Source organism: Scyliorhinus torazame, chromosome 16, assembly GCF_047496885.1.
Source record: "Scyliorhinus torazame isolate Kashiwa2021f chromosome 16, sScyTor2.1, whole genome shotgun sequence".
In the NCBI taxonomy this organism is placed as follows: domain Eukaryota; kingdom Metazoa; phylum Chordata; class Chondrichthyes; order Carcharhiniformes; family Scyliorhinidae; genus Scyliorhinus; species Scyliorhinus torazame.
Window position 1 is genome coordinate 191,250,074 of NC_092722.1, and position 11,817 is coordinate 191,261,890.

At 52.0% G+C, this 11,817-nt stretch overlaps 1 protein-coding gene across 1 annotated transcript in view; it reads right to left on the reverse strand.

Moving 5' to 3' along the window:
- The window catches only part of pi4k2a (phosphatidylinositol 4-kinase type 2 alpha), a 40,373-nt gene that overhangs the window by 17,619 nt on the left and 10,937 nt on the right, over positions 1-11,817 (reverse strand). Inside the window, exon 2 of the mRNA XM_072479673.1 lies at positions 598-798. Coding sequence (XP_072335774.1) covers positions 598-798 — 201 coding nt within the window. The remainder of the gene's footprint in view (positions 1-597; positions 799-11,817) is intronic.

Sequence of the window (11,817 nt, forward strand, 5' to 3'; positions counted from 1 at the left end):
ACAGTTTAACACTGTTGGTCAGGGGTGAAACCCTAGAATTAAATGAAAGCATTTTACTGAAGTACATGCATCTACAAGCAGTTCCTCTTTTTAAATCAGAAATAGAGGCTCTATTTGGCAACATTAACTGAACTGATTCTAGCTCACCGCATGGACACACACTGTTGCAGCATAGCTGATCACAGTCGTTGACCAGTAAATAGAGCCAGTTCATATGACAAATGCTCAGTAACATTAAAAACAACCAACCCCAGTCCCACAGTTCTCTATAAAGCAGCCCCCAGTCTACCCGTTTGATTTATCCTGACGGTTCAGTGGAGTTTAAACTCCATCTATTGTGATGTCTAGCTGTGGAGATCAGCATTGCTCAAGGTTCCATGACTGATATGTGGGGTGTGAATCATTAGGATTGATTATCTTAAGCGATCACTTCTGGCATCTTGCGCAGGATCAGGCTAATCTGCGCAATCAAAGAGCCTGCAGACAGCCTGCCACTAGAGTGCTGCCATCAGCTGTGGAGCTGCGCTTCAGGCACATGTTTTGGGGATGAGGGCAGAATAACAGACGAGAGGAAAAGCACAGAGTTCATTGCCCTACCTTAGTCCTTGGAACGATGTTGAGCCCCAGTTTCTGGTCCACCAGGCTGGCCCCAGCCTCCGAGAGATAGCCCTGATTCAGAACGAGACAGTCCCTGCCAAAGCAGCACGGACAACATAGCTTCTGTAGCCACTTGGTCCATTTAGGGTTCAGGTGGCCGTAAGGTTCCTCATTTTTTGGTTTAAAAACACCTATAAATTTCTGGGCAGATGGAGAGAAATAATTAATCCAATTAAGTGTCATCAATATTTAAACAGCTTTACACAAGGCAAAAAAGCAAATTTTTTGATCAAAATGGGTTTGAAGCAGCTGATAGTGCTGACAGCATACCCGGGTTAAGTAGTGTCACAATCCCCAGAGATACCGATAACTTTTAAAGATATTTAAACTTCCAGTGACTGACGGGAAGGATCACATGACTAGATTTCAAATACGACTTTTCTGGAACGAGAAGCAACATTAGCTAAACACTATTCGGCTGCCAACGTATACTCTACAGAAGAGAAATTGCCCATATAAATTTTTCTGTGACTTAAAATCCCACAGCACGGTAACACTGTCCCGTAAATGGACATTTTAATCTCACAGAAGCAGACCAGTTATCAGCTCTTGCTGGCCTGCTTCCATTTCCCCTTTCTCATCCAGGTAATTTCTAATCCCAGAACAGACTCAGGTTTCAATGAGATTCCCTCCATTTATCCCAAGCTAGGCAAATCCTCTCATCTCCTTTCAATCTTTACAAAGGGAGTCCGTTCAAGTTGAGCACCAGCCCCCACCACGTTCTGCAGTGAGAATTAGAGTCAGCGGGCGGGATTCGCCGCTGCCGGGATTCGCCGCTGCGTTGGCAGCCCGGGGATTTCCCGACTGTGTGGGACAGCCCACAACGCCCCTGTCTGGCGACCGGAGAATCCCGGGGGCGTGCCGCGTCAGAAAGCTGATGCGACAGGGCGGAGAATCCCACCCAGCAGTTTTGCTGCTTGGGGTGGACTGGCTGCCCCAATCTCCTACACTCTGCAGACGGACTTGTGTCTGTGAGGTTCTGTGGCATCTTGGGAGACCCACAACCAGATATTACAAAAGCCTTCGATTGATTTCCCCTCTCAAAACCCATCATCATGGGCCTTGTATCCAGGTAGCAATCCAAATTCGTTATTCGCTATTATTGTGAAACTGAACAGGCTAAAGTAAAACCTAACATTCCTTATACTTTCCTATGAGATTGAAGTCAACAGTAAACCCACAGGCAGCACAACCGCTCCTACCAATGTCTACAGGTGTGGACATCTTACACCTTCAGATTCAGTCAACTAGCCCCCATTCCCACCCCACGTCCTGATAACAACCATACCACCGAGGCTGGTCAAGCAGAATTTGAACAGGCCACATCACCCATTTCACTCCTCCATTTTACCTGAAATCAAAGAGGCAATCCCAGAACAATATCAGCTTTGTATTCGTAAGAACGGCAACATTACTGGTAGATTTCACCTTCTTCTAGCATGTCCAGGATACTTTGGTCCCATCTGAAAAGGACTCCCCACATCTCCATTCAGAACTAGTCATCCTCCTGGCCTCGAGACAGCTAATTTAGGTCTGAGTTTGGCGTGGATCCAGCCCTGCATGGAGTGGAGACCCTGACATTCACGGTGAAGTGAGCACAAGGCTTTGGTCCCAGTCAGGGCTATATTTATACTAAGAGGTCACGGCTTTGACCACTGCTCTACCCATCTCTCTTGTAAAAATTAGTTTTGCAAACGCATCGTGGGGTAGTGCTCCTGCTTTGCAAAACAAGCTTGGCGACCAACACATTTCACTCACACACAGACCATGTCTCAGTCCAGCTACGTCATGTTAAACCAAACCCAGTTTCCATTAATTATTTCAATTATATAAAGATCACAAGATACACAGATGAGGTAGGCTATTCCAGACTCATCCAATCAAGCAAACTCAGCCATTTCTGAAATGATCCCAGTAATAAAATAATCCTAGCAGTCCCCTCTGATGCACTATCTTTATTCCAAATGTGGATTAGCAATGTCAGTGCACAACCAGCAGCCTAAAGCACATCATGCTGTCACAATTCAACAAGAAATGCAAAACAAATTTACATTTAGTGCACCATTAAAGTCAGTTGCATTCAAGTCCGTGTGGTGTTATGAACTCCGATATTTACCTTAAGTTTAAATCAAAGTCACAGTTCAGAACTATAGACCCCAGCCAACCTGGCAACTTATCTAAAGGGGGAGAGACTTCGGAGAGCTCCGATGCAGAGGGACCTGGGCGTCCTCGTGCATGAGTCACAGAAAACAAGCGTGCGGGTGCAGCAGGTAATAAGGAAAGCAAATGGAATGTTGGCATTTGTAGCTAACGGAATAGAGGGTAAAGGTAAGGAAGTGTTGTTGCATCCGTACAAGGAATTTGTAAGACCACACCTGGAGTATTATGCAGTTTTGGTCTCCTTATTTGAGGAAAGATGTAGTGGCATTGGAGGCAGTTTAGAGGAGGTTCACTAAATTGATTCCAGAGATATGGGGTTATTCGTATGAAGAGAGATTGAACAGTTTTGGCCAATACTCCAGTTTTAGAAGAGCGAGGAGATCGAATTGAGGTATACAAGATGATGAAAGGTATGGAGCGGATGCTTCCTCGTGTGTTCCTCTTGTGGGGCATTCTAAAACCAGGGGGTCATAATCTTAGAATAAGAGGTAGCAAATTTAAGACAGATGAGGAGAAACTACTTCTCCCAAAGGGTTGTGAATTTGTGGAATTCGCTACCCCCGAGTGCGGTGGATGCGGGGGCAGTGAGTACATTTGAAGAGATACAGATTTTTAATTGGTAACAGGTTGAAGGGTAATGGAGAACGGGCAGGAGGGTGGAGTTTAAGGCCAGGATGGGAGCAGCCATCATCACATTGAGGGCGTTAGGCTGGGGAGGCTAAATTGCCGACTCCCGCTCCTCGGTCATGTGTTCCAGGGAGGAGATGCTCTGGCTGATTTTGCAATCCGGCTCTTGTTCTGAAGCAGTGTAGGTAACAGATGAGGAACATATCAGTCATGATAGAATGGCGGAGCAGGCTAGATGGGCCAAGTGGTCTAATTCTGCTCCCATATCTTATGAACTTAAGGACTTCTACACATGTCCAGTTCATCCATGTTCTCTGCTTTAGGCCAAGAAATGGCCCTGCACACGGGAGAAAGGGGAGCAAAGTAAAAGGGCATGAAACAGGTCAGGTGACTTGGAACTGGAGCACCATTAGGGAGAAGGTGTACCAGGAAGTAAAGAGGAGGACAGAGAGAAGTCCGGCAGGGGCAAAGACAGGGATCAGAAACCGATTCCAGAAGACAGTCCCAGAGAAGGGACAAGGACAGAGATCATGAACAACCATCTGGGTGGGCTGTTGAGAAATCTATAGAATCTGCTTTGGTTCTATCTGTCATTTACTTTGGAGTGTGTCTGTGGTTCCCATGTACCATATACTTATCTTGAATACTAGATTATAAGATAGATATAGCAAATAGTTTTATTTTTCTGCAGTGTCTGCAAAGCTGGGGTGAAGGCATAGTCAACGTTGGAATCATTTATTTCTGTTTGTGTCGAGATCTTTTCAATGTGTTTGGTTCATGTTTAAATAAATATTTTATTCTTTGTTAAAGGCACAACAGCAGACTCCTGCGAATTTGTTCAGTTAACTATCCTCCATGTTTCAAAGTTAAAGTCAGGATCTATCAAGCGAGGTCAATTTGACCTGTCCAGCAGTAGCATCAACTGGGATCATAACAGTAGAAATCTTCGTTTTCCCATTTAGGGAAGGATGAAAAAGCTTCATTTATATTGTGCTTTTTATGAATGAATGTCTCAAAGCGCTTTGCAACCAGTGAAGTACTTCCAGCTAGTGTAATCACTGTTAATGAAAAGGAAATACTTCGCCAATTTGTGCACAGCAGGCTCCCACGCTCAACAATGTGGTAATGACCACAATTAGTTTTTTGTCACGTTGATTGAGATGGATATTCTCAGGATACCAGGGAGAGCTGCCTTGCTCTTTTTCATAAAACATCAGGAGATCTTTACTTCTCCTCAAGGGGCTGACGGGGTCTCAGTTTAATATTTTTTCCGAACGAGTTTACGGTTTTGCTTGGAGCTATCTCCGTTCACATTCACTCAGGTCCAATTGATTACCGTATCCCACCACAGCTCGATCGTATCTGCTTTGGTTGGTAAAGCTGATATAAACTGATTACAAGTTCCACTATTTGGTTACAACAAACCTATCACTGAACTAATTAATTGCATTGATAACAATACAATTCAGGACAATCAGACACAAGTCTTTAATGTCATGTGATATACTCCTCGTGCTTTAACTTAATAGTCTTTAACTCAACACTTCATATTACTAATTTTCCTCATTAAAAAGTCTACCCAAGAACCAAACTATACTTGCTGGGGCATAATTCCCTACTGTTGTGCGAACTTCAGAACATACTGAATATTTGAGCAACTGCCAGCATGTAATAATCTTTATTAGTGTCACAAGTGGGCTTACATTAACACTGCAATGAAGCTGTGAAAATCCCCCAGTCGCCACATTCCGGCACCTGTTCGGGGTACACTGAGGGAGAATTCAGAATGTCCAATTCACCTAACAGCACGTCTTTCAGGACTTGTGGGAGGAAACCGGAGCACCCGGAGGAAACCCACGCAGACACGGGGAGAACATGCAGACTCCGCACAGACAGTGACCCAAGCCGGGAATCGAACCCAGGACCCTGCTGCTGTGAAGCAACAGTGCTAACTACTGTGCTACGTGGGATATCACTCAGGTAGAGAAGCAAATTGTGAAGAGGACATTGGGCAGCTACAAAAGGACATGGAGGGGTTGGGTCAGCAGGCAAAAATCTGGCAAAAGGAGAATAATGCAGGAAAATGTGAAATTGTCCATTTTGGCAGGAAGAATAAAACTGATCTAACTGGTGAGGGATTGCAAAGATTAGCAGGATTTGGCTGCACTAGTGCGCGATTCACAAAAGACTAGTATACAGGTGCAGCAAGTAATTAGGAAAGCTGATAGAATCTTATTGTTTGTTGTGAGGGGAGCTGGTTACAAAAGTAGGACGGTTATGCTTCAGTTGTACAGGGCATTAGTGAGACCACATCTGGAATACTGCGTACAGGATTGGTGTCCGTATTTAAGGAAAGATGTAAATGTTTTAGAAGCAGTTCAGAAGAGGTATACTGTGCCAATTCCAGGAATGCCCAGGTTATCTTATGAGAAAACACTGGAGAAATTAGGTTTGTATGCACTAGATACACTAGGGGCTGGTTTAGCACAGTGGGCTAAACAGCTGGCTTGTAATGCAGAACAAAGACAGCAGCGTGGGTTCAATTCCCGTACTGGCCTCCCCGAACAGGCGCCGGAATGTGGCGACTAGGGGCTTTTCACAGTAACTTCATGGAAGACTACTCGTGCCAATGAGCGATTATTATTATTTTAGAGATCAGAAGAGGTGACTTGATCGAAACTTTTACCCATCTTATGGGGAATTGACACGGTGGATGTGGAGAGGAATGTTTCCTCTTGTAAGAGAATCCAGAACTAGGAGTCACTGTTTAGAAATAAGAGGTTGCTCAGTTAAGACCGAGATGAGGAGAATTTATTTTCTGTCAGAAGGTCGTGAGTCTCTGGAACTCTCTTCCTCAAATGGCGGGCGGGGGGGGGGGGGGGGGGGGGGGGGGGCAGAGAGAGGAACACACATAGAGAGAGACGCACAGAGAGAGAGAGAGAGACGCACAGAGAGAGAGAGAGACGCACAGAGAGAGAGAGAGAGACGCACAGAGAGAGAGAGAGAGACGCACAGAGAGAGAGACGCACAGAGAGAGAGAGAGAGAGACGCACAGAGAGAGAGAGAGAGACGCACAGAGAGAGAGAGAGAGAGACGCACAGAGAGAGAGAGAGGCGCACAGAGAGAGAGAGAGAGGCGCACAGAGAGAGAGAGAGGCGCACAGAGAGAGAGAGAGAGAGAGGCGCACAGAGAGAGAGAGAGAGAGACGCACAGAGAGAGAGAGAGAGACGCACAGAGAGAGAGAGAGAGAGAGAGACGCACAGAGAGAGAGACGCACAGAGAGAGAGAGAGAGAGAGAGAGACGCACAGAGAGAGAGACGCACAGAGAGAGAGAGAGAGACGCACAGAGAGAGAGAGAGAGACGCACAGAGAGAGAGAGAGAGACGCAGAGAGAGAGAGAGAGAGAGACGCACAGAGAGAGAGACGCACAGAGAGAGAGAGAGAGACGCAGGGAGAGAGAGAGAGACGCGCAGAGAGAGAGACGCGCAGAGAGAGAGACGCGCAGAGAGAGAGACGCGCAGAGAGAGAGACGCGCAGAGAGAGAGACGCGCAGAGAGAGAGACGCGCAGAGAGACGCGCAGAGAGAGAGACGCGCAGAGAGAGAGACGCGCAGAGAGAGAGGGGCGCGCACAGAGAGAGAGAGGCGCGCACAGAGAGAGAGAGGCGCGCACAGAGAGAGAGAGGCGCGCACAGAGAGAGAGAGGCGCGCACAGAGAGAGAGAGGCGCGCACAGAGAGAGAGAGGCGCGCACAGAGAGAGAGAGGCGCGCACAGAGAGAGAGAGGCGCGCACAGAGAGAGAGAGGCGCGCACAGAGAGAGAGAGGCGCGCACAGAGAGAGAGAGACGCACAGAGAGGAGAGAGAGAGACGCGCAGAGAGAGAGACGCGCAGAGGAGAGAGACGCGCAGAGAGAGAGACGCGCAGAGAGAGAGACGCGCAGAGAGAGAGACGCGCAGAGAGACGCGCAGAGAGACGCGCAGAGAGAGAGACGCGCAGAGAGAGAGGGGCGCGCACAGAGAGAGAGAGGCGCGCACAGAGAGAGAGAGGCGCGCACAGAGAGAGAGAGGCGCGCACAGAGAGAGAGAGGCGCGCACAGAGAGAGAGAGAGGCGCGCACAGAGAGAGAGAGGCGCGCACAGAGAGAGAGAGGCGCGCACAGAGAGAGAGAGGCGCGCACAGAGAGAGAGAGGCGCGCACAGAGAGAGAGAGGCGCGCACAGAGAGAGAGAGAGGCGCGCACAGAGAGAGAGAGAGGGGCGCACAGAGAGAGAGAGAGGGGCGCACAGAGAGAGAGAGGAGGGGCGCACAGAGAGAGAGAGAGGGGCGCACAGAGAGAGAGAGAGGGGCGCACAGAGAGAGAGAGAGGGGCGCACAGAGAGAGAGAGAGGGGCGCACAGAGAGAGAGAGAGGGGCGCACAGAGAGAGAGAGAGGGGCGCACAGAGAGAGAGAGAGGGGCGCACAGAGAGAGAGAGAGGGGCGCACAGAGAGAGAGAGAGGGGCGCACAGAGAGAGAGAGAGGGGCGCACAGAGAGAGAGAGAGGGGCGCACAGAGAGAGAGAGAGGGCGCACAGAGAGAGAGAGAGGGGCGCACAGAGAGAGAGAGAGGGGCGCACAGAGAGAGAGAGAGGGGGCGCACAGAGAGAGAGAGAGGGGCGCACAGAGAGAGAGAGAGGGGCGCACAGAGAGAGAGAGAGGGGGCGCACAGAGAGAGAGAGAGGGGCGCACAGAGAGAGAGAGAGGGGCGCACAGAGAGAGAGAGAGGGGCGCACAGAGAGAGAGAGAGGGGCGCACAGAGAGAGAGAGAGGGGCGCACAGAGAGAGAGAGAGGGGCGCACAGAGAGAGAGAGAGGGGCGCACAGAGAGAGAGAGAGGGGCGCACAGAGAGAGAGAGAGGGGCGCACAGAGAGAGAGGGAGAGAGGGGCGCACAGAGAGAGAGAGAGGGGCGCACAGAGAGAGAGAGAGGGGCGCACAGAGAGAGAGAGAGGGGCGCACAGAGAGAGAGAGAGGGGCGCACAGAGAGAGAGAGAGGGGCGCACAGAGAGAGAGAGAGGGGCGCACAGAGAGAGAGAGAGGGGCGCACAGAGAGAGAGAGAGGGGCGCACAGAGAGAGAGAGAGGGGCGCACAGAGAGAGAGAGAGGGGCGCACAGAGAGAGAGAGAGGGTGCGCACAGAGAGAGAGAGAGGGGCGCACAGAGAGAGAGAGAGGGGCGCACAGAGAGAGAGAGAGGGGCGCACAGAGAGAGAGAGAGGGGCGCACAGAGAGAGAGAGAGGGGCGCACAGAGAGAGAGAGAGGGGCGCACAGAGAGAGAGAGAGGGGCGCACAGAGAGAGAGAGAGGGGCGCACAGAGAGAGAGAGAGGGGCGCACAGAGAGAGAGAGAGGGGCGCACAGAGAGAGAGAGAGGGGCGCACAGAGAGAGAGAGAGGGGCGCACAGAGAGAGAGAGAGGGGCGCACAGAGAGAGAGAGAGGGGCGCACAGAGAGAGAGAGAGGGGCGCACAGAGAGAGAGAGAGGGGCGCACAGAGAGAGAGAGAGGGGCGCACAGAGAGAGAGAGAGGGGCGCACAGAGAGAGAGAGAGGGGCGCACAGAGAGAGAGAGAGGGGCGCACAGAGAGAGAGAGAGGGGCGCACAGAGAGAGAGAGAGGGGCGCACAGAGAGAGAGAGAGGGGCGCACAGAGAGAGAGAGAGGGGGCGCACAGAGAGAGAGAGAGGGGCGCACAGAGAGAGAGAGAGGGGCGCACAGAGAGAGAGAGAGGGGCGCACAGAGAGAGAGAGAGGGGCGCACAGAGAGAGAGAGAGGGGCGCACAGAGAGAGAGAGAGGGGCGCACAGAGAGAGAGAGAGGGGCGCACAGAGAGAGAGAGAGGGGCGGAGAGCGCACAGAGAGAGAGAGAGGGGCGCACAGAGAGAGAGAGAGGGGCGCACAGAGAGAGAGAGAGGGGCGCACAGAGAGAGAGAGAGGGGCGCACAGAGAGAGAGAGAGGGGCGCACAGAGAGAGAGAGAGGGGCGCACAGAGAGAGAGAGAGGGGCGCACAGAGAGAGAGAGAGGGGCGCACAGAGAGAGAGAGAGAGGGGCGCACAGAGAGAGAGAGAGGGGCGCACAGAGAGAGAGAGAGGGGCGCACAGAGAGAGAGAGAGGGGCGCACAGAGAGAGAGAGAGGGGCGCACAGAGAGAGAGAGAGGGGCGCACAGAGAGAGAGAGAGGGGCGCACAGAGAGAGAGAGAGGGGCGCACAGAGAGAGAGAGGGGCGCACAGAGAGAGAGAGAGGGGCGCACAGAGAGAGAGAGAGGGGCGCACAGAGAGAGAGAGGGGCGCACAGAGAGAGAGAGGGGCGCACAGAGAGAGAGAGGGGCGCACAGAGAGAGAGAGGGGCGCACAGAGAGAGAGAGGGGCGCACAGAGAGAGAGAGGGGCGCACAGAGAGAGAGAGGGGCGCACAGAGAGAGAGAGGGGCGCACAGAGAGAGAGAGGGGGCGCACAGAGAGAGAGAGGGGCGCACAGAGAGAGAGAGGGGCGCACAGAGAGAGAGAGGGGCGCACAGAGAGGGAGAGGGCGCACAGAGAGGGAGAGGGGCGCACAGAGAGGGAGAGGGGCGCACAGAGAGGGAGAGGGGCGCACAGAGAGGGAGAGGGGCGCACAGAGAGGGAGAGGGGCGCACAGAGAGGGAGAGGGGCGCACAGAGAGGGAGAGGGGCGCACAGAGAGGGAGAGGGGCGCACAGAGAGGGAGAGGGGCGCACAGAGAGGGAGAGGGGCGCACAGAGAGGGAGAGGGGCGGCACAGAGAGGGAGAGGGGCGCACAGAGAGGGAGAGGGGCGCACAGAGAGGGAGAGGGCGCACAGAGAGGGAGCGACACAGAGAGAGAGCGACACAGAGAGAGAGCGACAGAGAGAGAGCGACACAGAGAGAGAGCGACACAGAGAGAGAGCGACACAGAGAGAGAGCGACACAGAGAGAGAGCGACACAGAGAGAGAGCGACACAGAGAGAGAGCGACACAGAGAGAGAGCGACACAGAGAGAGAGCGACACAGAGAGAGAGCGACACAGAGAGAGAGCGACACAGAGAGAGAGCGACACAGAGAGAGAGCGACACAGAGAGAGAGCGACACAGAGAGAGAGCGACACAGAGAGAGAGCGACACAGGGAGAGAGAGCGACACAGAGAGAGAGCGACACAGAGAGAGAGCGACACAGAGAGAGAGCGACACAGAGAGAGAGCGACACAGAGAGAGAGCGACACAGAGAGAGAGCGACACAGAGAGAGCGACACAGAGAGAGAGCGACACAGAGAGAGAGCGACACAGAGAGAGAGCGACACAGAGAGAGAGCGACACAGAGAGAGAGCGACACAGAGAGAGAGCGACACAGAGAGAGAGCGACACAGAGAGAGAGCGACACAGAGAGAGAGCGACACAGAGAGAGAGCGACACAGAGAGAGAGCGACACAGAGAGAGAGCGACACAGAGAGAGAGCGACACAGAGAGAGAGCGACACAGAGAGAGAGCGACACAGAGAGAGAGCGACACAGAGAGAGAGCGACACAGAGAGAGAGCGACACAGAGAGAGAGCGACACAGAGAGAGAGCGACAGAGAGCGACACAGAGAGAGAGCGACAGAGAGAGAGAGCGACAGAGAGAGAGAGCGCGACACAGAGAGAGAGAGATGGAGAGAGAGAGAGAGACGGAGAGAGAGAGAGAGGGACACACAGAGACAGACAGAGACAGAGACACGAGAGAAAGAGAACACACCTCTGACAGTGCAGCACTCCCCAAATACTGCACTGAAGTGTCAAACTGGATGTGAAGTGTGAAGAGCGAGCCTTGATTCGGACCCAGAGGCGTGTGTGACACCCAGAGCTGGCCTCAAAGTTAGACTTCCCTGGCCTGTGTAACTGAGCTGTCTAAACTCATTGCACGGTCAGTACAAGAAAAATTTCAAACTAATTTGAGTCCAAGTGTGGGATCAGGCGTGGCTTTGCAGCACCAGCTAGTCAAATATCCAGAGGACATTCTGTCTCAATTCACAGAAGACCATCCGCTGGGAGGAAGATATGTGCGTCCATACCATCTTAAGGAGGCTTTGGCAATCAGCGACTAATTAAATTTTGTTAAACAGAGGCTGAAAATAACTCACTGTCTCATCCTCGCTGCAAATATTCTGACTAACGCAGGAGGTCATTCAGCAGCAGCTGTGTATATACAGGCTGAGCAGAGGGAAGTCAGTCCTCGATAGCAGGGCCAGCTCAGAAATTCCAGGAAATGAAGCTGAAATCCCACCTGCTGTTGTCCAGAACCTTTACAGGAGCCCTTAATGAGGGGTTTCTGTCCAAATCCCCTCCTTATGACCCCAGCCTTGCTGAGCTACGGCTCTGCACT